Source organism: Astyanax mexicanus, chromosome 3 (assembly GCF_023375975.1).
Source record: "Astyanax mexicanus isolate ESR-SI-001 chromosome 3, AstMex3_surface, whole genome shotgun sequence".
Lineage (NCBI taxonomy): Eukaryota > Metazoa > Chordata > Actinopteri > Characiformes > Acestrorhamphidae > Astyanax > Astyanax mexicanus.
Genome location: NC_064410.1, coordinates 47849492 through 47876768, shown reverse-complemented (window position 1 = coordinate 47876768; position 27277 = coordinate 47849492). Strand labels below are relative to the sequence as shown.

At 37.5% G+C, this 27277-nt stretch overlaps 1 protein-coding gene across 1 annotated transcript; it reads left to right on the top strand.

The window, feature by feature from the left end:
* The first annotated feature begins 5127 nt into the window (after positions 1-5127).
* On the top strand, positions 5128-24762 carry poc1bl (POC1 centriolar protein homolog B (Chlamydomonas), like). Its single transcript, XM_007258853.4, has 11 exons — positions 5128-5397; positions 8126-8564; positions 13151-13320; positions 14412-14601; positions 15221-15406; positions 16678-16795; positions 17335-17511; positions 18338-18469; positions 19076-19186; positions 20707-20859; positions 20947-24762. The coding sequence occupies exons 2-11, from the start codon at positions 8188-8190 to the stop codon at positions 21073-21075; spliced, it is 1743 nt and encodes a 580-aa protein (XP_007258915.1). The 5' UTR covers positions 5128-5397; positions 8126-8187; the 3' UTR covers positions 21076-24762.
* The last annotated feature ends 2515 nt before the right edge of the window (positions 24763-27277 follow it).

The window sequence follows — 27277 nt, the reverse complement described above, 5'->3', positions numbered from 1 at the left end:
TCAGATCATTATGGCTGTGTTGCAATTATTTCAGAGATTAAAACTGTATTTTAATAAGTTTTACAATAAATGGACTGTCAAGTGTGTTAAATATTGTCCTCATACATTTGCATCAGCAGTGTCCATTTAAATGAAGCAAAACAGAACCAATTTACTGTATTTATGCAGAGTTACATTAGCTTTAGCTTTAATATTACATTTAATTTTCATAAGTTCCACACAATTACCACTAGGTGACAGCAGACTCTGAATCATTAGACTCCATTTGCTCTGTTCTGGTCTGTGGGTTTAGATTATTGAATACAGGAAAGTCAGTTTGGAGTCTAATAACAAATTAACAGCATGAGGCTCCTTCTGCTTCTACTCTAAATGCTCATAGACAGCACAGTGTGTGATAAAGTGCTTAAAATGCTAAAAAAAAAGGGCAAAGACCCTCCCCATACTCAATATTAAGTTCCATCAACTTCAACAGTTCATCATTTAGGCCTACTCATTTCTGCCTGTGTACATTATCCTACAAAGTACATGAAGAAAATGCATAATTTGTTGTAATTCATATTTGTTAAACCACTAAAGAAAAGGCAAATTTTGTACACTGAAACAATGGTTTTGTTTGGCTCTTGGTTTTACGTAAATAAAATATGATGTAAATAAAACATATTATGTAAATAAAATCTAAACATGAAACCATTTTCTTAACCCAAATAAATAAGCTTTTTACTATACTTTATTATTTCTTGTAAACAGGTTTAATTCATTTGCATTCAAACGTCCACACACAATTCTGGGAAGGCCATGCTCACAATTAATCTTACTAGCCACTGACTGCTTTGGGCTTGAGAGCACCTTACTGGGGTGTGGTATTGAATATAAATGCCTTAGATTTGGACAGTGTAACCTTGCTAAGTAAATTTAATATTTTTCCCCATTGTCATCCCCCTCACTCATCATCACTGCGTAATCTGGGTACTTGTAATTTATATTGATTTGTGTTTTCATGTCCTTAGTGTTGCAGAATGTAAGAACAAGTTACAACTTACTTTGCTGCTGGGAGTGGCTGGTAGCTGAATGCTTTAATGACCACCACTCACATACCAATACAGGATTAAACATCATAATTTGTTAAGATGGTAACTGTTAAAATGTAGGTTATGTAAATACTATGATTTTTATTGAATACATTTTTTGGTGTAATTGGACAAACATATAAGCCTAATCTGGCACAGCCAATATATATATATATATATATATATATATATATATATATATATATATATATATATATATATATATATATATATATATATATATTGGCTGTGGCTATATACATATATTGGCTGTGGCTATATACATATATGTTCAGAGATCCCAGTTTATATTAGTTATTTTGAAGTCATGTTAATTGATTTCAATGAGAAGTGCTATTTCGAGTTGGACTGGCCGAATGCAGTTGTGTTTTTATCACACAATGGTTTTGTTATAAAGGTACTTTTACATTGAGAAAACATAGTTCATCTAGGTGGAACCACTGTACTTACTAAAAAAGTGTTTAATTTTTTGAGTGCAGAGCACACAGCAAGGACCAACACAAAGCCTTCAGCAGCTCATTAAGTTTGTGCACTGAAGAAAGGCCGTAATGTAAGACAGTACAGTATAAGCACCTGCTCTGTGAAAGCTGCTTGATGTTATCATGGAAATAGAACTTGAGTACCCAGTGAGGTTCCTGGAGAAGAAAAAGAGCCAATTGGTTTCAGCATGGAAAAGAATGCGAGGCAAGGACCACCAAACCTGGGGAAAAGCCAAGTGCCACAGGCAAAACAATGGATCTGAACGTTGCCATGCTCCAAGGACACCAGACGGCATCCGGCACTAGCAGGACACGTTGGTAAGGACAGGTAGGTCCCACCAAGAGTAAACAAGCTGGGTGGAGGAAATAAAAACCTGTTACTCCACATTCAGGAGAGAGGTACAAATATTGCAGCCATATATTGCAGATGAAGTTTGATAAATATGGCCTATAGGTAAACTTTAAAGTCCTATTTAGACAGACAATATTTGTTTAAAGGGGAGGTGTAGTAATTTTATTTTGTAAATATGCCTTGCAACTTAAATAAGCTGAATGTATTCATTAGAGGTGCCCACAAAAGGTATGACAATAGATCTTCCAAACCATCCTAATTCAGGATTTCAAAACCGGTATTGTATTTTACTTACCATTATTATACAATCCTGACATATCATTAAATATCAGCATCAGTGTCCTTGCAAACAAAACCACCCCGTCCATATCAGTTAGAAAGACGCAGCCTGGCACAGAGTCAAAGGTCGCACGTTATCTTCACAGAGTCAGATTAGAATGAACATGAATGTTTAAAAGAAAAGTGATGTGCAATGTCAGTGCAATGTCGGGGTAATTGAGCTCAGCTTTCTTGTCAACATTCATTCTCGGCCAAACTGCAATTCAAGTTAAACCTGTTTAATTATTCCTCTAACTACTTCAGCTTTTGTGATAATAGAGAATTACCTTTGAGAGAAACTGGAGACAGAGTTAAGCTGGAAACATCTGTTAAAAATAATGACCATCTTTATCTTTAAAAACATTACTATTTTTTAATGAAAATAACACTGTATGTTATAATTTCTGAATAGATATGTCAAGTAAGTTATCCAGGCCTGTCACAATTAAATTATAGACTTATTATAGATTATTTAGGACATTTTTGAAACCTATGATATGATCATCATATCAGTGGCATAAAAATGGCAATACTATTGTTTATTGCAATTATTTCTAGGACAAAGTATCATGCAAGACATTGCTGTGAAGCTCTGATTTTACACAGTCAAAAGAGTGTTACTGAGCTGAGCATCTGTGAAGGCTAAAGCTGAAAAGATGTGGTCTCTCGTTCCATTATAGTACACAACAACACACATTGTTTCTCGTAATTATCATTAAAAAAGACAAATGCAGGCACTTGCATTACGTCAATATGAACGTCATGTTTATGCTGTTAAACATTTCAGTGCCCCCAGCTAAAACCAGTTTCCTGTTTCCTGCTTCTTCATGATTTCTTTGTCAAGCTAATTTAAATGTGAAAAAAAAAAAAGATTCAAATAGTTTTACATGTCTACTGTTTTACACTACAAGAAGAGTTATGCATTTGAGCTATGTATAAAGGAATATGTTTTAAAGTCTGGGAATTAGGAGCAGATTAAAAAATATAAACAAAGATTCACCATACTTGTGGAATGAGGAGTCTGCAATGAACACACACATACACACTTATGGTGGCCATTGTTACAATATTCAAAGAGCAGAGAGGGTTAAGATCCTAGTGGTGGCAGTTTGCTAAACCCTGTCAATAACCCTGTGCCCTAAATCCTGCTTATCCCATAGACTGATATTTGGTAATGTATATTGTAAAATTTAAATGTTTAAAAACATTGTTTCATTTATTTTGAAGCTCCTGTCACATAATTGGTGGCATTAAGGCACATTTCACCCCTTGTCCCTACTCCTCTGTTTAGCTTGTGCACGCCTCAGGGTAAGGTGCCCTGATTCTTGCTAGGCTGTAGGGGTAGGGGGAAATGTTGGGGCTACTACATGGAGATCTTTTAGAGGAACACTCAAAACAGAGCGTTTGAGAATCACCGGCAAGATGGTAGCAAAGCAACCAAAAAGAAACCCACAAATAAAGTATTTTCCTTGTTAAAAATGATAATAACCATTAACTATAGTTAATGTGAAGTTTTAACGTTTTATTGAGATTTTTCTTCATAACAAGCAGTAAAAAATCGCTAGTACTTCATCTCAGTATCTAGCTAACTAAATAACTTAGCTAACTTTCCCATTACACATTAAATGGTGTAACTTACACAAAATACTAGAGGAGGCTACAGAATTTAAGGTGGAATGAAAGAATTAAAGAAAAAAGTGAATAAAAGCTCATTTAGCTCCACATCACAGAGGAATTAAGGAATGGGCAATAATAAGTAATTGCTTAGAACATATGATACCCTAAAGTTAACTAACCTAGCTAGCAGATCTTTAAGTTATGTAACCTAACCGTCTGTATCGGATGCTTAAAGGCTTTTCCCAATTCACTCGAAGATCACTCGAAACAAGGGGGAGGGTGCAAAGGAGAAATGGGATTGGGCCGAAGTGAAACTTGGCCAACTTCCTAAAAGCGAAGCCCCCCGGGTGTTTGGGTAGATGTGCTGTCTGCACCAAACAGCGCAGAGAGGGGCTGAAACTGCGCCCCCACCCTCTCCACCGTATCTCGGGGATCTTCATTATTGGGGGGCAGAGGCGGTCTGACAGTGCGGGCTGTACCGGCGAGGCTAAAGAGACTGTCCGGTAACGCTGTCTGAGAGGAACCGCGGGCAGATCGGCTCTCTGCTGGAGCGACTCAGGGCTGCTGCCAAGGTTGCCAGGTCCAACAAAAATGTCCAGCGCGAAGTCAGTCTAAAACCCGCCCTTCAAAAGCTTAAACTACCCCAAAATACATAGCCCGGACGGGATTAATTTCTCAGCGGGATTAGTTTTTCTCTTATGGGGGGGTCCTCTGTGATTTTATTCCCATCCGGATTGACCATGTGCGTGCTTTTCTCAGACGCACTCTGAAAAAATTACAGGCAGAATTACTTACTGTTTTTCGCCGAACTCTGTGGTCTTCCTGTAATTTAAGTCCTGTCTGGACTCACATCTGTGAGTTTCGTCAATTTGCCTTTAATAAAATAGCTATTTGTCCACTGCCATACACAATAATTATACTTTGGCCTCGCATTTCTACAGAGATCCATGTAAATACAACAGGGAGTGGAAATGGAGGAGCTACTGAACGCGATGTCAATTCACTGGTGCTCCTGTTTTTTCAATTGGGTGTTTTATGTTTTAATGGTTATTTTATAACAGTTTTTACATTTAGTAGTAACACAATTAGCAAAAAAAAGAGTTTTACTTACTATTTTCTGTTCTTGCCCCTTCTGAATCATCTGTCCTCTGTTACATTTTGTTTATCGACTGGTGAATTCTGGTTTCATTTAGATTTTTTTAGGGGGGGGGGGGTGGGTTGTGACTTGTTTTGTTTTTAGGCAGCTGAAGTAATTTTTAAAAGTAGCCCAAAAACACACCCCGCCTTCCCTGAATTTTCACCCGCGACTGGATTTTCCAACAAGCCCAATTCGACGGAAAAACTGCGAACCTGGCAACTCTGGCTGCTGCTGTGCTAGTGTGTGTGTGTTTGTGTGTGGCTGACAGCTCCAGCCCCCACTGCAGCAGCCGGTTAGCTAACAGGCTAAACCCGGCTAACCCCACAGCAGCAGCAGCAGCGGCAGCGCTCCGTGGAGGAATCTGACAGGCAGCTGGAGGAGCAGGACGGGGAATGCAGGCGGCAGGTAGGGATTTTTACAGCCTGCTTTATAAAACTAACGCTCTGTTTAATAACTAAAACCATTTACAATCTAGTGAGCAGGCTATCTAGCTCAACTCGTCTCACTGTACCGGTTTTAGTGAGGGTTTTGGGTTTATAGCTAAAGCTTTTTGATGTTGCTAAGCAGCTAAATATTCTCCAGAAACTCCCAGCTGATTCACAGAGTAACAAAACCTAGCTAAGGTAACGTTACTTACTAACTAAACTAGCTAGCTAGGTTAACTAGGCTGAACGAGAGGCAGTATCTACGTGGAGCTGAGTTTTCTTGACTGATAAATATAGCTAACAAGTGTTAACTCATTTCCTGTCTTCACACCAGCCACAGTTTCACTCCTGACACATTTAACCAGCTATAAAAGTTGAAAGCTGCAGTCGTGCTTACCTACCTTAGCTAGGTTAACTAAGAAAACCAAATACAGTATTTATTAACAACTATAAAGTAACTCTGACACCAGTCCTGTGCCATTTCATACATTGTGCTTAGACATACAGGATTACATGCATACTATTACTGACATTCACATTAGGGGTGGGCGATATATCTCTAAAATAATTTCACAATATTTAATGGTATTTTCACGATACTCTTGGCGATATGACAAAATACTGAATTAAAAAAAATAAGAATACACTACTGCAACAAAATGAAAAATAAATTGTATTATTGCATACAATATGCTATGGCACACTCCTCATTGAGATATAAAAAAATGCAAGAATTTTATGATTTGTAGAATTTCATCAGAAGTCAATGATTATTCATAATGCACTCCAAATATCTCCATATATCCAGGATTAAAATAAAATAGATTATATAAGACACATGTAATCTGTCTTTAGTAGATATATAATGGGAAATAAGAACAGTTTTGCTAAATACAGCAAAAAGGTTGTACCCTGATTTGATAATTAGGGGTGGGTGGTATGGTCCGATATATTTCAGGGTATAATATCATTCACAATATTGATTTTTTTGCAGATTATTATTGCATACGATACGATATGGCACACCCCTAATTAATTGACATGAAACAGACAACAGATAACAAAAAGAACATTATTTTTTAAATTAAGATTCAAGGGTTGTAAACTTACAATTCACTCTTGTAACACAGATTGGCAAATGATGCATTAGAAACTATGCTCAGGAACTCTTACTGCAGTAAAATTCGCAGTAAGTACCACAGGTAATGTGGTGTTGTTATCAACTGTACCACCCACATGTCACACACAAGTGGACCTCAGGGGGGACTAAAAAAAGATAAGATCCTCCTAAAGTAGCTTATCACTTGACAGACAGAAAGATAATGACCATACCATTGGAGATCACTTTCTTACTTTCTCCTGCTGACCCAGAGCAAGTTATCATTATTTACTATGGCATGTGCCCCAGTTGTGCCACCCCTCATTTCTCAAAGTGAGCTAGCATCCATCTTGCTGTGCAAAGAAATGAAAGCAACATGCAGTTTAATATTTTCCAGTCTCTCTTTCTCTCCCTCTCTCTCTCTCTCTTTTCTCTTTTCTCTTTTTCTCTTCTTTCTTCCTCTCTTTAGTATGAGTTACTCAGCAGCCCAGCAGGAAACCCCACAGCCATTATATTGCAGTAATAGTGTTGTGGGCTGGTTGTGCAACATCAGATAGGGTTTAAGTGTAAAGCAGCTGAGATTGTGGAACTGGATCAGACTGAATGTCTGTCACTCCTACTGTTTGTCCAGATCCCTGCCTGCTGAAATATTAATGAAGAACAATTATGTGATTACAACCCGGGTTTCACTGGATGATGATAGATCCTGTTCAAGCACAGCCGTGGCACTCGGTTAAAGCAGCTCTCACACACTGGGATAATGGCTTAATTGTAGGCTAAATTATAGGCGAAGTAAGAAAGGAGAGGTGCGAGTTTTTCCAGTTTGTGATGAAATACGTGTGCTTGAGTACATGCTTTAAGTTTTTGTAGCCTCATTGTTTCTAAAATTAGCTGTAATACTATGTAAGGCCTACTTATAGTGTGTGGGTCTTCTTTTTTTAAATGACATTTTATTACATTTTTAATTGACAGTAAGTTACATTAGTTAGAGTAAACACATTTTAACTGAAAAGTTCTGGAGTACAGTTTAAATTATTTGCTGAAATAGCTTCTCAACATATCAGACTGCAGAAGTGTATTATGACTGACATGTTAGCTGGTGGCTAATATAGACCCTGTTTACACCTGGTCAGTTCAGGTGGCTAGTTTCTGGATTGATTCCTGATAAGATTTTACCCACTTGCACTGGCCTATTTTATTTAAGGTACTGTATAAGCTAGAAGTTTGTATCAGTTTCAGCAAAGTAACTTGAAAAGAGGTGTTTATAACCATTTAGACATGTAGTTTATATTAGGTGTTTGGTGTTACAATTAGTACTATCCTTAATATACAGAGTTTAATTACAACATTTTATAACATTGTCCAGCTCTAACTATATAGTACACCTTTTGTTTGGTAATATTATAGCTTCACATTTGATTAATTAATTTATATGAAATCAAGACAACACTGAATTCTGTTTTTTGAAATGTTATTAACATTACTGTATGTGTTTCTTTCTCTGGCCTAAAGGCCTCTCTTCTGTCATGGCCTGCTCAGCAGTAACCTTCAATTATGTCTGTTTTCTGAAGCCTTTTCATGTCATTCATTAAGTCATAATCTCTTTCAGAGAGCAGTAGTTCCAGAGCTGTTTGAGAGGCAGCACAGAGTGCTGTGTGTGGTGTTGCAGAGATGAGGTATCGCTGGTCGAAGAAGGTGACCCTGCTGACGAAGGCCTGTTTCTGCCTCTCCGCCCTGTGGCTCTTCTACCTCCTCCTGTTCCGCTCCTCTACTGCTGCACCTTCTGAGGATGGGGCTGCTCACAACATCATGGTCCGGCAGTTTGCTACAGAAGCGGAGGAGGACGTGGCAAATCTTCAGCGGCCCATTTACGAGAAGCCTCCTCCGGACCCTAATGCACCCGGAGAGTGGGGCAAGGCCACTCGACTAAACCTCAACTCAGAGGAGAAGAAACAAGAGGAGGACAGCATCGAGCGCTATGCCATAAACATCTTAATCAGTGACAAGATATCCCTCCATCGCCACATTCAGGATAACCGCATGCATGAGTGAGTTTATCTTCCCTAACTCTTTACTGAAGTTTCACTAAAAACTGTAGATTAAAGCCATGTTCAGGTCAGATGAAATCCAGGCTTCTAGGCAGCTATTTCTAATGATTTTAGCGGAGTGACACGTAAGCATTTCTGTTTGAGGATTGCTTAACAACTCAACACGGCTTAAGGCAAGTGTTTGATGTCTGCATGCAGTTTACACCGTTCTGACCTGGTGACAGTAAACTTTTTATTACTTATAATTATCTTGTAACTTTTTATATGTATATGTGTAATTCTATGATTATGGTTAAAAAAAAGTATAGTATAATACAGTATACATCTAAAATGAGGTAACTATTACTAATAAAATAATATATATATATATATATATATATATATATATATATAAATATATAAATAAATAAATATTGTATTGTGTTTTAAAGCTAGTAAAGGATGGTAACAAAAGTATATGACAGTTTTTGTCTGTATATGACAGATTCTGTATAGTCAGGTTTTATGTATGTAGATTCTGGTACATTATCAGCCTGTAGCCTGCTGCTAACCCCAGCTTGCACTGCTGGAGTAGCATTAGCATTAGTAAAACAGAAGTGCTTAACTCACCCAAATAAACAGTCTTCAGGAGAGAAATCTGTGTAGATTACCATCCAGTGCTCGTTTTTTTTTATTATTTATGTATTTTTTTTAAGAAGTACTGTTTTGTTTACTTAGCTTAGCTAAGTAAACAAAACCCACCACCACCCAGCGGCGAGACCTGCTGAATGAGAAGGAAAACATGGCGACACCCCTGTTTCTTACTAGTGTCACATAATGCATTATATAATTTGGTGCACCTTATGTATTAAAATAGACCAGAAAATAAACGCTCATTGATAGTGTGCTTTATAATATAGTGTGCCTTATAGTGCAAAAAAATATGATAACATATTCACAAAGTAAGTATAAAGTAAAATATATAAAGGTGTTAATTAATTTCAAAAGTTTTTAAAACGTTTAAATTATTGAAATCCGTTCTGAAAATGTAACAGACAGTGATACAGGCAGCTGTGCAACAAGATTTTCTCTTTGTCTTGTGTGCGATAGTACCGCAGCTGCAGCATTTTGAACATGTTACAGTTCATCTGTTGTGGTTTTGGTGATAACCTAAGTATTACTATTTTCTGGGTGTGAAAAAAACAAGCATAGATCGGTTTCTCAGCATTGTGCATTTTATTAGAAAGGACTGATGTGCGATTTGTTTTATGACAGATGACAGATATGGTCAATGATTACGCTGAAATAAATATTATACTCTGATACCTTTACTTTTTGTTTGCGTGGCTGGAGTGTAGGCACATGAATGAGGTGTAGTATCACAATGTATCATAGTATTAAACAATGCTTTGGCAAATAATTAAACCTCATCATTACCACAACACCAGGTGAAAGTGAAGATAGGAGGAGGGAGGAGTGCAGCACATGACTTGATCTTGCTGGAGCTGTTGAAAGTTATGAACTTTTGTGCAGCTACATTAGCTATTATAATTGATATAATCCCTGTTCTCTGTAGTACATACATTGTATTGTCAAATCGTCATGATGCACATTGTCGTGTTTTTATACTTCAGTGTCACAAGATGCATTCTGATTCTTATAGCTTAACTTTTATTTATTTTACAATTAGTCTTTTCAATGTAAACCTCGTTTTGCAGCCATATGGAGCTAACTTATTTAAATATTCCATCCACCTATTAATGCATGTCCCAGATATCCATCTGTTCATCCAAAATTTGTCCCATCTGTTTTTCCTTCCACGCCCCCTTCCATCCATCCATCCATCCATCCATCCATCCATCCATCCGTCCATCCATCCATCCACCCACCCATTTATCAACCCATAAAGAGCCAAATTTAAAGAATGCTAGGAACTAACAATCAGCATTAGAGAAATGCATCATTAAGTGGGTTGCAAGTTCAGTAAAATGAATTAATGCTTGATAAATAGAAAAAGACAATGTGCTCGCGTGTTTTGTTGAGACACATTTTGGTGTAATTCTTAAGTTTGTGCCTGTGTGAAAACAAACCAAACAGAGGGTGAAAATGCTTAGAGTGAACAATTTTATTAACTGATTCAGACCAGAGAAATTAAATACAGGTGTGAAAAGTCCCTGAAACTAATGAGGCAGTCTTGAATATTAAACCAGTTTTTTTTTTTTTTTTGCATTTGTTGTAAGGGAATGGAAATCCCAGTTTTACCACTAATGGGCATCTCTATTGATCATTCACTGTCAGAGATTGCCAAACCAAACACACCAAAGCTAGTCTTTCCTACATTAGTTTACTGTGAAAATGACAGTGTTGCGAAGTGTTTGAAACATGCCCTTTGTTTACTGTGTACTTTGAAGATCATCCATGTTCCCCCACAGAGACTGGCTCTGTCATACAGTCAGACCAGTTTAGTCACTGTGTGGTTTTATCATGAGATGTTATCCTCCTTCTCTTATGCTTCAAAAGAAGAGAGAGTTTTCTCTAATGAAGCACAGACTTGTGTGCTAGTGCTGGTCTGCCAGAAGCAGCCCATGCTCCTGCTCCCACCTCACCCCTCCGTTAGCTCATCTTAACCATGCTGGTTTAATCAGGGATCTCTTCCTATTTCTCTCAGAGTTTCATTAACAAGTCTCGCCCTGATATAACGAGGAGGCCTTTCCTGTATTCCCCGAAACAACTGTAAAACATTAGTTTGGAAATAAAGAAGCAACAAAAACTCAGTATGTCTTTATTTTGCCAGCAGTTTTCAATAGCAGTATCACTGCTTGTTGGAAGCTCTTAAGCTGTGCTAACACATTTTTCTACACCGTCTGGGATCTTTGACAATTGCCGTTACATTTTAACAGCCTCTTACAAAAATGTTCTTCAGCGTGTCGGTACTTGTCTGCGAGTCACTTATTGCCCCATATTAATCTTCTGCAAAGGCTTGTTTTCTGTCCTTGTCTCTCTTTTCATATCGTTTGTTGTGATGAGTGATCCTTGAAGAAAACGGTGCTACTTGAGATTTGGTGCTTCTTACTGAGTGCATGGAGTCTCTGCCCTTGTACTTGTGTTTTGGAGTGAGTCCAGTAGCAGTCTGCAAAACACAAGCTGTCACCCTCTATTTAGTCAAGGATACTGCTGCCTCTCTTCTTTAACCACTGCTCTCACGCATTGGCTTCTGTTCTTCAGGCTCCTGTGAAAACCTCTCTGGCATGTGTAGCTGACGTGTTAAAAGCCTTTTTGCTTTATACTTCTTTATCCTTACTTACCACCAATCAGTCATTTGAGTTTTTTTCTATGCTAAGAGTTATAGACTATCTGACATTGTCAAGCAAGCCTGATTAGGATGGATTCTAATTAGACCTGCCACAATACTTTATCAACTTCATGCTTCCCTCTGCTAAAATTTTTATAGAGATGCAGATTTTATTTTCCAGCAGGACCTGACACACTGCCCATACTGTCAAAAGTACCAATTGGTCTTATTTAATATTCTAATTTCCTGAGATACTGACTTTTGGGTTTTCATTGGCTGTAAGCCATAATCATCAACAATAAAATAAATAAATAAAATAGATCACTCTGTGTAATAGATCTGTATAATAGGAGTTTCACATTTTGAACTGACTTGAACTGAAATAAAGTAACTTTTCAATGATATTCTAATTTTTTGAGGTGCACTAATATAAAAAGACATGACTTTGGTAATCTATTGATGTTGCCTTTTGTGTTTACGTTTGTGCATTTTAAAAGAGATGTTTGTTTTAATCAGTTACACTATTCTGTTATCTTGTCTCGCCTTCTTCTATTGAAGGCAAGGATGAGTGTGTGTACAGACCTCTGTACACACACTCATCCTGCCATAACCAGTGTATTAATAATAGTGCCTCCATACACAGAGTGTTGAATCCTAATCGTGTGGAATACAGTTTAGGCATTTGAACTTACACACAGCTGCAGAGCTACCATGTTGCATTTTGCTGCATTTTCTGTCTTTAATGTTGTCAGTCTGTCAGTATCTGATTGATATTCAGCCAAAGCTACTGTCTGTAGGTGTAAAACTAACTAACAGGAAGTGGAAAAGCCAGTATAGACTTTCTTCTCACTCACATATACACACACACTGACATTGTACACACAAACATTATACACACAGACACACAAAAGTTCTGCATCACATCGTTCACTGAAATCATCAGTGACTGTCTGATTGATACCTAGCCAAAGCAACTAAAGGTATAAAAGTAATAGGACAGTTATAATGGGCCACTTATTGCAAAGGCCAGTATACACTTTCAGCTCCATTACCTGGATACACCTCTCGTGATTTTATCAGTCGGTTCAGTAAATTATCAGAACACAGCAGAGCTAACACCCCAAAATGCGATTGGTCTGATAACTGTAATACATTGAGCATGATCACGTGTCTAAAGTAAAGTGACATCTGAAGTCACATCACATTGTGACAATAGTGTTTACTGATGAAGTTGGTTTTCTCTCTCTCTCTCTCTCTCTCTCTTTATTTAAAATAAAATTAGATTTGTAACTCTTTTCCTATTGTTCTTTTATAGATGTAGATCCAAAAAGTATGATATTCGTCACCTTCCGACCACATCTGTGATCATAGCTTTCTACAACGAGGCCTGGTCCACCCTGCTGAGAACCATCCACAGTGTCCTGGAGACCACACCTGCTGTCCTGCTGAAAGAAATCATACTTATTGATGACTTCAGTGACCGAGGTGATGCAGAGCTTGTGTGTGTGTGTGTGTGTGTGTGTGTGTACAGTGTTTGTGTGTATGTGCGTATGTGAGTGAGAAGAAGAGACACTTGTCTAGTCACACCCTGCAGTTTATATGAACATTAAACTCTACAGTCTCTACAGTCTTCAGCTCAGACATTACAGTGCTGCCTGTGGCTTAAGTCTTAACTGACCTCATAAGAAACCATTTCTTATGAAACTCTCAAGCAGCCTCCCTGAAGAGCCTAGAATCTCGCACTCATACTGAACTCATGCTGCTCTTACTGAGACACCAAAAATGCTCAGTGTTGAACCCTTGATTTTAGTTCATTTTTCCCTGCCTCAAGTATAGAGGTATGTAATTATAACTAAATTAAGCTGATTGCTCGGAATTGAGTAAAGTGGCTGTGATTAAGTATTTAATGTGATGTGGATAAACGTAAGCTTAGGATTCTGTGGTAAAAACAGCATCAGCAGAATTTGCACCAACCACATATTCATATTTCTGCTGTGATCTCATTTCAGGGCATGCAGACTCTGTATTTTCTATGCTGCTAAATACATTTCGTTTTAAGTGAATCTATTCTTGGTCTGTTTCTGGTGTTCATATGAGAAACTTAAATAGATTAATCAAACCTAGTGATCCCAGGAATGTACATATTGATTAAATTAGACTTCATTCAAAGTTACAGTACCAGGCTAAGATAGTCTTATTTTATTTAAATGTGACAGATCGGATTTTTTCAGGGCTTGTGTGGACATATTTCTTACAATTTAGGGTCCAAGATTCTCAACTTCTGCAGTAGAAGTTTACGTATGTTTTCACTTGATCCCTTACTCCTTGGAGGGCTCATAAAAATATAACCCAATAAAGACCTGAAGGAAATATCAACAAGTGAAAATGAATTTTTTATTTCATTAATCAAACCTAATCAAGCATACATATGAAGCCTAAATATTATACAAAAATAGCATTTTAATTAGGTGTGTAGATTGCTCTGGAGAGCTCATGTGTTTTTTAATATTATTAAGAACTCTGCTGCTGATTTGCTGCTAAAGCTGCATCTCTCTGTCTCTCTGTGCTTATTATAGTCTATCTGAAGTCCCAACTGGAGCACTATATCAGTAACCTGGAACGTGTCCGTCTCATCCGCACCAACAAAAGAGAGGGGCTGGTCCGAGCCCGACTCATCGGTGCCACCTATGCCACTGGAGACGTGCTCACCTTTCTAGACTGCCACTGTGAGTGTGTGCCTGGCTGGATCGAGCCACTCCTCGAAAGGTATACTATAGCGTAGTCTTACACGTGTTTTATGTGGACACATACAATCCAGATACACACAATTTTCTATGAAGAGATTTAATGGGCTTTGTTTTTAATCTCTAGTCTTTTCAGGCTGCAATTGTCTGCTTGAACCCAAGCTTTCTGCTAACTTAATGAACTAGACCTTAGCAGGGGTCCCTCCCCCACATTGCCATGCTGTGTACAAGCCAGAACTCTTAGAAGTTGATTAAGCTGTAGTACTACAGGGGAGAAAACATCCTGCAATTTCTAATTTGTGCTACATTTAATCTCATGTCACGATGACCACTGAAGACAAACAGGAACAAAGAAAACTGATAACATATTCTTGCATATCATATCATATGTTGCCAATTTGAAAATCTGTCTTTTTGGGTTTATTTTTTACATCTATGTTGACAGCAGACTTTTCAGCTAATAATATTCTAGCATGTGGGTGGAGTTTTACAACTAGAGAGAGATCATGTCCTCTGAACAACTAGACTTACCTAGTAGGAAAGTTTCAGGAGGAAAAATGAAATGTTTTTGAAGGCTGTCAGTTATGTTGGTTCTGTCACGTTAATTTTATTAATTAATTAAATGTTTTTTTTCCATACAGAATTGGGCAGAATGAGAGCACAATCATATGTCCAGTTATTGACACCATTGACTGGAACACGTTTGAGTTTTACATGCAGACTGAAGAACCCATGGTTGGCGGGTTTGACTGGCGGCTGACCTTCCAGTGGCACTCTGTGCCGGAGATGGATCGCAAGAGACGGAAATCACGGACTGACCCCATTAGGTTGGTGCTCCATCAGCCTCTCTGGAAAGAGCTCCACTTTCCACATTTATTGGTAATTTAAGGAGAACATCTAAAATGTTAAGCAGGAAGAGTCAGGACAGAGTTTCTTTTACTGGTGCCTGGTAGAAGATGGATCTAAAACACACAGTTGCTTTATCATTTCTTTTTAGTTAATGTAGTTCATTTGGGCTTTAAAGCCCCTGGCAACGCTTTTGTTTATAATTGATTATTTTAATAAATATATAAAATCCAAACATTGCTTCTCCCTATTACAATGCACCTGATCCATCTAATGAAGTAATGGATAAGCCATTGCTGAGACTAACTGGAACTGGACACTACCGCAGGAAAACAACAAAAAAAGCAGGGGGGTGTTGCCCCAGGACCAGGACTGAGAACCACTAAATCATATTTTTTCCACAAACCTTTTTTTTACTACTATTTTTTCCACCATTTTTTTAAGTAAAGCTCTCAGCAAATCTTTATATCTTTTATAAAGAAAATACAGAGGTAATATACTAAAGATAAAAATGGATAAGAAAGAACAATCCCCCTAAAACCACAAAAAAACACTTATAGATCTATCTGTGCATGCTCTTTATATACTAAAGGATGTGTTGAACTAACAGCCCTCTCTTACAATATACTAAGAAAGCGCTTTTTTCTTTCAACTTTTAGTTGTAGTTGTGGTGGATTATTGAAGTTCTGATATTTGTCAGTATTTTTAGCCCATATATAGATAAACAACATAATGGCACTACACAGACCTACACCGGCCTTAGCTCAACCCCAGCTCTCCCCACATTAAAACCCCCAGCTCTCCCATGTGCTTTCAGCACTACAAGACTCATGCTCTGCCCACGGGAGGGTAGCCAACTATGCCTTGGCAATCCCCCAGAGCCATATTAGCCATGTGATTGGCCGGATTTATGCTGACCGTAGCCATACTTCTTTTTAAGGACTATATTTAAAGGAGACAAAAATAATGAAATAAAACAGATTTATTTTGGGAAGATTTGTATTTGACACACTTTATAGAGAAAAATCAAATATAGGTTATTTGTTCAAAATGTTTATATAGCACGTGGACACCTAACCTCTCTGCTGTGTAATTGTGCTGCTCTCTAGTCCCAACATTTCTGAAAGAGTAGCTGCTATCCAGAATCAGTGAGTGCAAACTAAGGAGCACTTACCCACTGGAGAGCTGGCAGGGATGTGTTGATGAATATCTCTGATGTGCTGCCAATGTTCTGCTCCTCTACATTTCACAGGTCTCCTACCATGGCTGGGGGTTTGTTTGCTGTGAGCAAGTCCTACTTTGAGTACCTGGGCACTTACGACATGGGCATGGAGGTGTGGGGAGGGGAGAATCTGGAACTTTCATTTAGGGTAAGATCTTCTGAGTGTTGTCTCTGTTGTCTTTCCAAAGGTGCATGTTGGATTGCCGTATGATAGTTTTATAGTGTACACATAATTAGATGCATTCTGCATATCATATTCCTTTCTTCAGGGCCTGTAAAAGTGAAGATTGTTGGTTCATACTTCTGAGTGATGTTTTATGCATGCAGAAACTGAATACAGTACAGCATCTTCAAGGGACAATGGAGGAACTTCTATTTATAATTGATGGGCTGTGAACTGGTTTACAAACACATTTGAGAGCATGTTATTGTGAAGTGTTCCCGGCCCATAGTCACTTCTCTTTTTGTGGTTTGAGGGACAGAATTGCCATAATGCAAATGATTTCACTTAGCAACATACTGATCAAAAGTTTTATGAAGTTGAGGAAGGAAACTGAAATAGAGCACCAATCGTAATGTGAGTTATTTCTGTTGTGATATTGTGGTATTGTGATACACTCATTGCCTTTTGTGAAATAACAAAACGTTGATTCTTTCTGTTAAATAAATATGTAACATTATTTCCAGGTCTGGCAGTGTGGTGGTTCACTGGAGATTCACCCATGCTCCCATGTGGGTCATGTCTTCCCTAAGAAAGCTCCCTATGCCAGGCCTAACTTCCTCCAGAACACAGTACGAGCTGCTGAAGTGTGGATGGACTCCTACAAGCAGCACTTCTATAACCGCAACCCTCCAGCTCGTAAGGTACAGCCTTGGTCCTCGGCCATCCTGTTTGTTTTAATGTTGTCTGTGCTCGAAAAGCACTGTGTCAGAATGCCAATGAAGAAAGTAGGCCAGGCATGTATTATGTCTCACTGAGCTTTGTTGCTTCCAACTCCTGAGTCCATATCACTGCACTAACACAACTGCATTATTAAAGACAGGAATCTTTGATCAAGAAATAAATTACTTGCTCACGCATCTAGGGAGATTGATTTGCTGGCAAGTGAGACTGACAAGCTCGCACCCCCCAGAGTAGAGTATCACAATGCTGATGGATAGGTAATAGTGTCCCTGCAGGAGCTGGGGTGTGTTATTTTGTTACATCCTGTTTGAATATAAACACCCCAACTTCATGTTTGTTCTGTGTATAGACACTGGGGGTAGTTCTGCGTTATATTTATAATGGCAGGTTGCGTTTAACCTGTATTTGACACATGTACATAATCACAATCTGCCATTAGTCATGATGTCTGCATTAAAACCTGCAAAATCATTAACTGTATACAAAACAATGCTCAGTTTTCTGCAAAATGTCTATGAATTTGTTAGTTCTCACACATTACATTGATAATTTACTTTTACATTGATGCGCTTACTTGCAGCTGAAAGTCGATTAATAAGCAAATTCCAGGCACTAAACTGATCAAGAAAAAAAAAGATTCCTCACTTTAAGAGTAATTAAGAATAATAATGCCAAAACAGATTAATAACGGTGAATTTCCGATTTGTAAAATATAGAGAATTTTGACATTTTACCGTATTATTGTGTATTTTATGCACATAAGAATGATTTTACGCTCTCTTGTAGGAAACGTATGGGGACATCTCTGACAGGATCCTTTTACGGGAACGACTCAAATGCCAAAGCTTTGACTGGTATCTGAAAAACATCTACCCTGACCTCCATGTGCCAGAGGACAGAACTGGCTGGCATGGAGCTGTAAGTACAATTGCGCATTGCCTTGAGGATTTGACTGCATTCAGCAAGAAGAGCTTTAGTGAGAAATATCTGAGTCAAATTGGATGGAGCCAAGCTGTTTATTTTTATCTAGTTCAGAGTCCTATTCAATTGGCACTACTACTCTATAAGGACTAGACAAACTCTATGTGTGTGAAGTTACATGTCTGTGTCAGCAATGGGTTCAACTTAAAGTAGCTGAATTTATTTTAATTCATAACACTGGATACTAGTTTTTGGACATAAAAACATAAAGCATATTTGACAGTAGACCATGAGGCCCTGGCATCTTGCTAACACTTTTTTCCATAATGACTTACATTTGAATCATGTTTATACAGGTAGGTGATTATTGCATTAAAAGTTTTGCTTTAGGATTCTTATTGCTGTGGTGTGTGGGTGTAGTGCTTGCCTAGCTAGGGAAGTCTGCTACAGGAAACCCTAATTTACTGTAGGGAAGGTTGATGGGAGGTGTTGTTAGCCGCCTTATTGAATATCATCACCCTAGATTACATTTCTGTTCGTGTTTCTCCATCCACTGCTCGTTCATTAACATTTCCTCTCCGTCATTCTTTCTTTCCCTTGCAGGTTCGTAGTAGTGGGATCCCTTCCGAGTGTCTGGATTACAATGCTCCAGATCACAGTCCCACAGGGGCTCACCTGTCCCTGTTTGGCTGCCACGGACAGGGAGGCAATCAGGTAATTAAAATCAGTATCCTGTTCCTTACAACGGACAGCAAACTGTCAGAAAGATGAAAGAGGTATTATCTCAATGCAAGAGCTATCGTGTGACCACTGCATGGACACAATATGCATTCACCCCCAGTTATTTGGGCATGTGGCCAAAAACAAACAGGCTTCCTGTATTGTGAAATAGGATTCTTCAACGAAGCACTATACCCCCTTTGAATTATTTTCCAGCAGAATAAGTTAACTGTCTATATGGATGTATATTTAATGGAGAAGTATAGGCCTGGGTGTCTGTCTTGAGATTGATATCACCGATTACTCATTGATGCTGTGCATCAGGTGTCTCTGAAAAAAGCACCATGTGTGAGTGAAAATCAATGTTTCCACAGCCTACACTGTAAGGGGAACCTTGGCCACCTTCCACAAAGACCGGTCTCCGCTTAAAAGATACATGAGGGTCCCTGAGCAGAATGGCTTATGCTGGCTGAGTAAATACGTATGCCGATGTATGTGCTCGACAGGGGCCCTGGTTTAAAAGAAGCTCCGGGTGGACGTGGATATGTGAGAGCTCAGTGAGTGAGCAGATTGATCAGCGTCTGCTGATTGATTACCACACCTGCAGTGAAGTGTGGAGTGATTCCACACTAATTCAGACTAACCAGTTGGTATAAGGTTATATAAGCTTCAGTACACTCTCAGGTTACATGTTTAATCTGAGACTGTTCCCCACAGGGCTGGGCTGATGTCTGACATGGCAAAGCAGGATCAGCATGTGAAAGTCACTCCTATAACAGAACTCTCTTTGTAGGCCTTGTAGGGCCACACCTCACTCTTGACCTTTATCCTGGAATAGTCCATCTGTGACGTTAAAGTGAGGGTGGTTCACTTACTAATTATTAACCTCCCTTTATTGTCTAGACTGTAATAATACCTTATGTCGCTTTAATGAAAAGATGTGTTACGTGGTTGAGTTCTGAGTTCACAATGGTTGCTACTGCTGTTTATAAAGGTGTAACTTACCCTCAAAACAAGTACAACTCCAAATCAGGAAAAGTTATGACTGTATTAAAGTAAAACAATAAAAAAACATGTTCAGTGCAATTACCCATTCTCACCACAGAGGGTCCTAAATTCCAAAACTAACCATATTGCAGTCCTGACCAAACCCTAATAAAGAATGGGGGGGGGGGGGGGGGGATTAAATGAATACTGGACACTGGACTGCACACTTTTAAGGTACCTTTAAGATTATCAGTGGTTCAGAATGTCTTAAGTGATAATTGTTAAACATTCCAACATCTCATAAAAAGTGTTATATACCTGAAATATAGAAAGGATTATTTTGTAACAAATTTTATGTTCCCAGATACAACCTGGAATATCTTGTGTTTCTTACATTTATTTTGACTTTGAATAAATATATTTTTTTCTACAGTTGTATTTTTAAACCTAGTGTGTTTATTAAGGCCATCTATTTAGACGTAAAGACTTATTTAACAAAGTTTTTCCTTTTTAATAATGTCTTTCAGTATTTTGAGTACACGTCTAATAAGGAGATCCGCTTCAACTCTGTGACCGAACTGTGTGCTGAGGTTCCAACCGGTCAGACCTACATAGGGATGAGGCACTGTCCTCGAGATGGAGAGCCAGTTCCTCCTACAATCGTGTGGAACTTCAGAGATGTAAGTGCCCGTCACAAACCGCTCACAGATACACTTTGGCTCTTTGTTTTATGTACTTAAGCTGATATTCTTATTCTCTCGTTCCAGGATGGCAGCATATTTCACCCTCACTCAGACATGTGCATCACCTCTTACCGCACAACACAGGGGCGCACAGATGTGCAAATGAGCAGATGCTCCAGTGGAGACATGAATCAGCGGTGGAAGTTTGAATGACTCTAGTTCCACATCACTTTTAACCTTAAGTGCAATTACCATGAAGATAGCTCTTCAGTTATCGGGAAGAATGGTCAGAAGGATCATCTGAGAACAAAGAAGATATCAACACTCCAGTGGCCTTGTGAAACCTTCATTTTATTCCATACTAAGACAGAGTTTCTCTGTTCACTATACTGTGTTAACTCATTTGACCACCCAGAACTGCTGAGGGCAGAGGAACGGAGAGATATCAAAACAATGTGTGGAAATGGAAGACCACAGCTTCAGTTTGTTTCAGTTGCTGGAAAAGACTGTTGAAGGTTTGCTGGCTGAAGGTTGGTTTAAAAGCTTGACATGACTCAACCTAAAACAGTAGCTGATTGAGCAAAAAAGTAAGCAGGAGTGTAGTGCCATTATTCTGGCATTGTTTTTTTTGTTTGTTTTTTTCTATGTCTCTCTAATGGATGGATGCTTTGAATGTGCTACCACACATGGATACCAAGACTTTACCAAATATGTAGCAGCATGGGAAGATGTGTTGGAACAGCATTTGTGTTTACATGGTTGCACTAAATATGTTTTAATTGATGAATGCATTCACAAATTTGTGGGTTGTCCCCGGTTGGTAAATCTCACAGCTGTTTTATTTATAAAAGATTATATTCGATGGGAATCTTCAGGGACTGAGGAACTTGTTGGGCTTGCTGTATATCCCCTCCCCTCTTGTCATTATTTTCGTTCTATTTCTTTTCGTTTTGATGTTTGTGGCTGTAAATGTTCAAAATCCTGGGGGTTCTAGTCTTCTTTTTCTTAATTATTATGTGGGTATAATTTGCTAATTTTATAAAGACTATTTTGTAGCAGCACATGTCATCTTATTAGTGTGATTAGTTGAAAAATTTGTTGGATGGACATCAATTTTAATTTAAGCATCAGTTAAAGGAGAAATCTGTGTGAAATGGATTGTGGTGTAGTGTTCTCTGGTTGCCACTATCTTAAAATTAAGTTACGATAAGTTGACTGACGTGCGAATAGGTAGTATAGGTAAAATAATAGCACAAATAATTATGTGGAAATGCAGGAATTCCAGCTGTTGCTGACAAGGCTTATGCTTTGTGCTCGTCAGTCGTGTCTATTTATCATGTCTTAATTTCAAGATGGCAACACCTGGAGAACTACCTTAAGGTACTGTGTTTATTTCCAGTCTGTTTTAAGAAGCTACCTGTGAATTTTTAAAGTTATTAAAGTAAATTTCAGAGCCCTCAGAATACTTCCTTTAAGCTTGTTAATGGTGTAAAAATGGTGATTTCTTTGCACGGGCAATGCAATCCCCAATCACTATAATTGTATGCTTGTGAGGAGCATCGGCTACAAGTGCTGTAACTCTGAATGCCGTATCTCTTATCACGTTTCACTGCACCACAAGTCCATTTCACACTGGATTTCTCCTTCAAGCTGGGCCTTAAAAAATCAAAAACTGCACTCGAAAGTTGATAGAGAATTTGAATAGTAGAAATGTGCTCAAAATAGATGAAATTGGGAGACTAATTGTGCCTTATTGCCACTTTAATGCCTTTAATGACAACTTCTGAATTACCAGCATTTAAATTTACTCAGTACTGTTACTCTGTGGGCGTTAGATGGAAAATGAATTCTTTCTTATCAGTATATCTATAGTTTCCCCATTGAAATCAAATGCTGTTTTTTCAAGCATGAACTCCAGTAAGTGTCCATAGAATCAGGTTTGGCTTTTATCCTTACAGCCAGTGATTTTTTTCGTGTCAGACATTCTTGCTTTGTTCTGTATAGTTTTAAAAAAAGGGTGATATATGCATTAGTCACAGTGACAGCATTATGCACTGTGAATTCTTTGGAATAATATTTGCTCTATTCAAGTAATGAAATTCCAGTATAGTTTTAAAAACATGTAGAATTATTGCCTTATGTATTTTTTTCTGTATTAAACTATCTAGAGCCGTGGTAAGATTTGTATGGAAGCCCATTTCCGCCACCTGAAGAAAAAAAAAACGTCCTCAACTAAGTCATAATTATGAGATAGAAAAGTCATAATTATGAGATAGTAAGTCATATTTATGAGATAAAAAGTCATCTCATAATTATGACTTTCTATCTCATAATTATGACTTTCTATCTCATAATTATGACTTTCTATCTCATAATTATGACTTTTTATCTCGTAAATATGACTTACTATCTCATAATTATGACTTTTTTATCTCATAATTATGACTTACTATCTCATAATTATGACTTTCTATCTCATAATTATGACTTTCTATCTCATAATTATGACTTTATATCTCGTAATTATGACTTTTTATCTCGTAAATATGACTTACTATCTCATAATTATGACTTACTATCTCATAATTATGACTTAGTATCTCATAATTATGACTTACTATCTCATAATTATGACTTACTATCCCATAATTATGACTTACTATCCCATGATTATGACTTTTTCTATCTCATAATTATGACGTTTTTTTTTCTTCAGGTGGCGGAAATGGGCTTCCATAGATCTGTGACCTGCAGACTTTGTATCGAACCCTAATTGACCCCTTCTGATCCAAGTACTTAATACCTTCTGAAGTCACTGGTTGTGTCTAAAACTGTGTCCTGTTCACTATCCCCCACATACGAATATCTACTATAAAGAGCACTGTTATTGGGAACAGAATTTAACAAGATTGTGATATATTTCTTCACCTGATTTTGTGTGTTCACTGCTGTGCAGCAGCAGATTGCTTTGCATAAACAATCTGAATGACTCTCTTCCTCACAGAAGCTCTGCACAAATCGTCAAACCAAACAATGCAATGAATTATGGGTATTCCATGTCCAACAAGGTTTACATCATTTGTAAACTACAACTGTAAACTCACTTTGCGGTGTGGAATTGTTACAGCACACTGTTTAAACTCAGATCTTGATTTCGATTAGTTGAAATGGGGTGTGTTGGATTTTGGGTTGGGGTTGAGACCTGCAGGAGCTATCAGCAAGTAGCTCTCCAGGAGAAGGCAGGAGACCACTGGACTAAGGCAAAAATAAGTCTTTGTTTCCCCCAAATGTTAGCCAAATGAAACATTTTAACTGAAAATGCTTTTCTTACTATGGTCTTCCAGCTGTCTAAATACCATACTGTACAGAATTATTCTTGAAACTGGACACTTTTGAAAACCTTGTTAGATTTTCCAGTTAGAAATGCTGGGAGCTAGATTGCAGCAGTGGTCATTTTACTGGTTTCTAACAGGATTCCATGGACATGCACAGAACCAACAGTGGCCTTGAAGACTTTTATAAACTGACTTTATTACTAACCTTTTTTTTTTGGCCTTTTTTTAGAGTGGCACTCAATGTCTCCAAAATTCTGTGAGAATGTTTTTCTGTCTATCTATTCTTTTTTCTGTCTTTGGATGAAACCTGGTTATAAAGGGACCTTAAGGGGATTGTGTATCGAGTAAATGAGTATTTGAAACTACTGAATAAGCACAAACTATGGTGATTGTGATTGAAAAACAATGATTTATTTGTGTATCTTGTTTGCGGACTGTTCTGAATCATCAAATTCTGAACAAGTGACATTTTAAGACTTAAATGAACCATGTTTGTCATTGTTCTGTTGAAATCAAGGTGAATTTTTATATCTGAACTGTAGACACCATAAAGACAAGAAGCTTCTGTGTTGTTTCTGTGTGCTTTGTTGTAGTGCCACCTGGTGGTGGACGTTCATCTTTTTCTTTTTGCAAGTTACTGCTTTCATGCAAAAACCTATTGTGTGCATTTTTGTCCAAGATAAAAGGAATAGAAATGCTTAAAACTAATTTTTTTTTTGGAAATTATTTTTAACATTGACTTCCATTGAAAGTTAAAGTGAGTTTGCCATCAGTTTAGACAGTTTGGAAATAAAAGGTTTTTGCATTGCAGTATTTTATCTACTAGCCTGGGATGTCAACACTCACACTGTCCAGCATAGCATTTGGGATTTGCACTTTATTGCATAAAAACATTAGATGCACTAAATATCCAAATGTTTGTGGACACCCTTTCTATTGACTGTGTTTAGCTTCTTTAACTTGCATCCATTGCTTGTACACATGTGCAAATGCACACACACAGTTTGTCTAGTCCCTGTAGAGAAGTATTATGAATAGAACATTACGTGTGGTGGTGATCAATCAACAACTCTTGTTGCTAAATGCAATCAAATTCTCACAATAATGGTTCAAACTGGAGAGAAAGCTAAACCATCAAAAGCAGGAAAAACTTGCTTTTGAATAACCTAGAATTCTGAAGAAACAATAAATGTTCAGGTATCCCAATTCTTTTGTCCACATATTATATAACTACAAATACATACATACGAAGCAAAATTTAAAGTGATTTAATTTCATTTTCTATATTTATGCAAATGAAACCTCTGTTATATCCATTATGTGGGATTATATACACTATTTTTCTTATGTGAATCCAGTTAGTGGCAGCAAAGTACCAAAGACTGATGATCCCATACGGAAGATGTATTGCTTTTTTTTTATCTATCACATACAACAACAAAAGCATTAATTTACAGTGGCTTGATAAATGAGTATCATTACATGTTTTTTGACGGCTCTTTTCAGCTGTAGCCATATATCAGCCATCTGTTTGCATGTTTTTAAAAGGCTATGCAGAATGGTGTGTGGTGTACCATAGATTATTACAACCCTTTGTCACCTTTACAATAAGAGTACTCAATCAAAGCATGTGGCTCTCAAATTACCATTTCATCTGTGATGATTCATCAATTATTGAGCATTTTAATTTGGATAAACATGCATTTTGTTACGCACATATGAGCTCACATTTTAATACATATCCAAGTCATACGCCGTAGCAGTTCAAAGTGCTTTTCCTTGGGTAATCAGCTATACTCAGGGCAGGGACATTTTTTACTATGACTAAACATCTTATGTGGACATAAAGATTTTTTTGCAAACACTCTGAACATGCCATGACTCTCGTCTCTACTGTACTTTATTCTGTAAAGAACATAAAAACATAATTTTTGGCATTTTTAACAATCATTTTTTAATTCGTTTTTTTTTTTGTCAAACCACCAAATCATTTACATATATCTATTTTAATCAGTCAAAAACAGTTTAGCCCATGCCCATTTATACTGGCATGCCAAAAGTCATGGGACAGCAGTATTTAAATCGATCAATAATTGTTACCTGTATTTGTTGTGAGGTTTTATCGTGTGAGTAACCAGCATGCTCATGATGTGAATTATCACAATTCAAGCAAAGCCTGACAGTAAGTTTTAGATGGATGGGACATTTGATTTCCGAATTTGTGCAGTCTTTTACCATTCCTCGATCCACAGTATCAAAATAGTATTGGGCATATGTTATAGAAGGCATTACTATCCACAGTGGAAAGAACACTAAGTGGTAATGAACATAACCAGCAGCGTCTGGTTAGAATTATTAGTATGAACAAACAAATAACTTTAGCTTACATGAGACATGGCAAATTTAATGGGATACGATACTTTATGTTCCATCACTTGTCATGTCAGTAATGTCTATGTTGAGGTGATGTGTCTGGATTAGTATTAACTACTCTTTAATTGATGGGCAGTATAGGACAGGGCAGCCAATCAGAATGGGGATAATGCCCGTCATAATAATTACATTTTTGACTTCATGTAAATAAACTGACATAATCTCAACATTTGTATGTTTGTTCACATATATAACAGTAAACAGTATTTTAGCCAGTCATGTAATACCAGACCAATGCTTCAATAACTGTGACTCTGTACACACAGTGTGGACTGCAGTAGGTAAAGAAAAAAGTATATATTTCCCAATTTATGATTGATTACAAACGCATTGTCTTTAAATGTGTAAGAATGTTATGCTAGTTTATTATCACTGTGTCAGTGGCATTTAAATGAGCTTAAAGTGACAATAATATTGTTTATTGCAATCATTTCAGTAAGTGTATTCTTGAAATAGTTTTTTTAATTTTTATGTTTTTTTTTTATATCGTCAAGATATATGCCGTGAAATATCGTGATATTATTTTAGGGCCATATCGCCCACCCCTAGACTGAAGTCTAGTTTTACGTGTTTTTAACGTATTTATGTCGTTTATTTAACTTCATTATGGAAATTATTTTAAATGACTAAACTAACAGGCTTCTTCC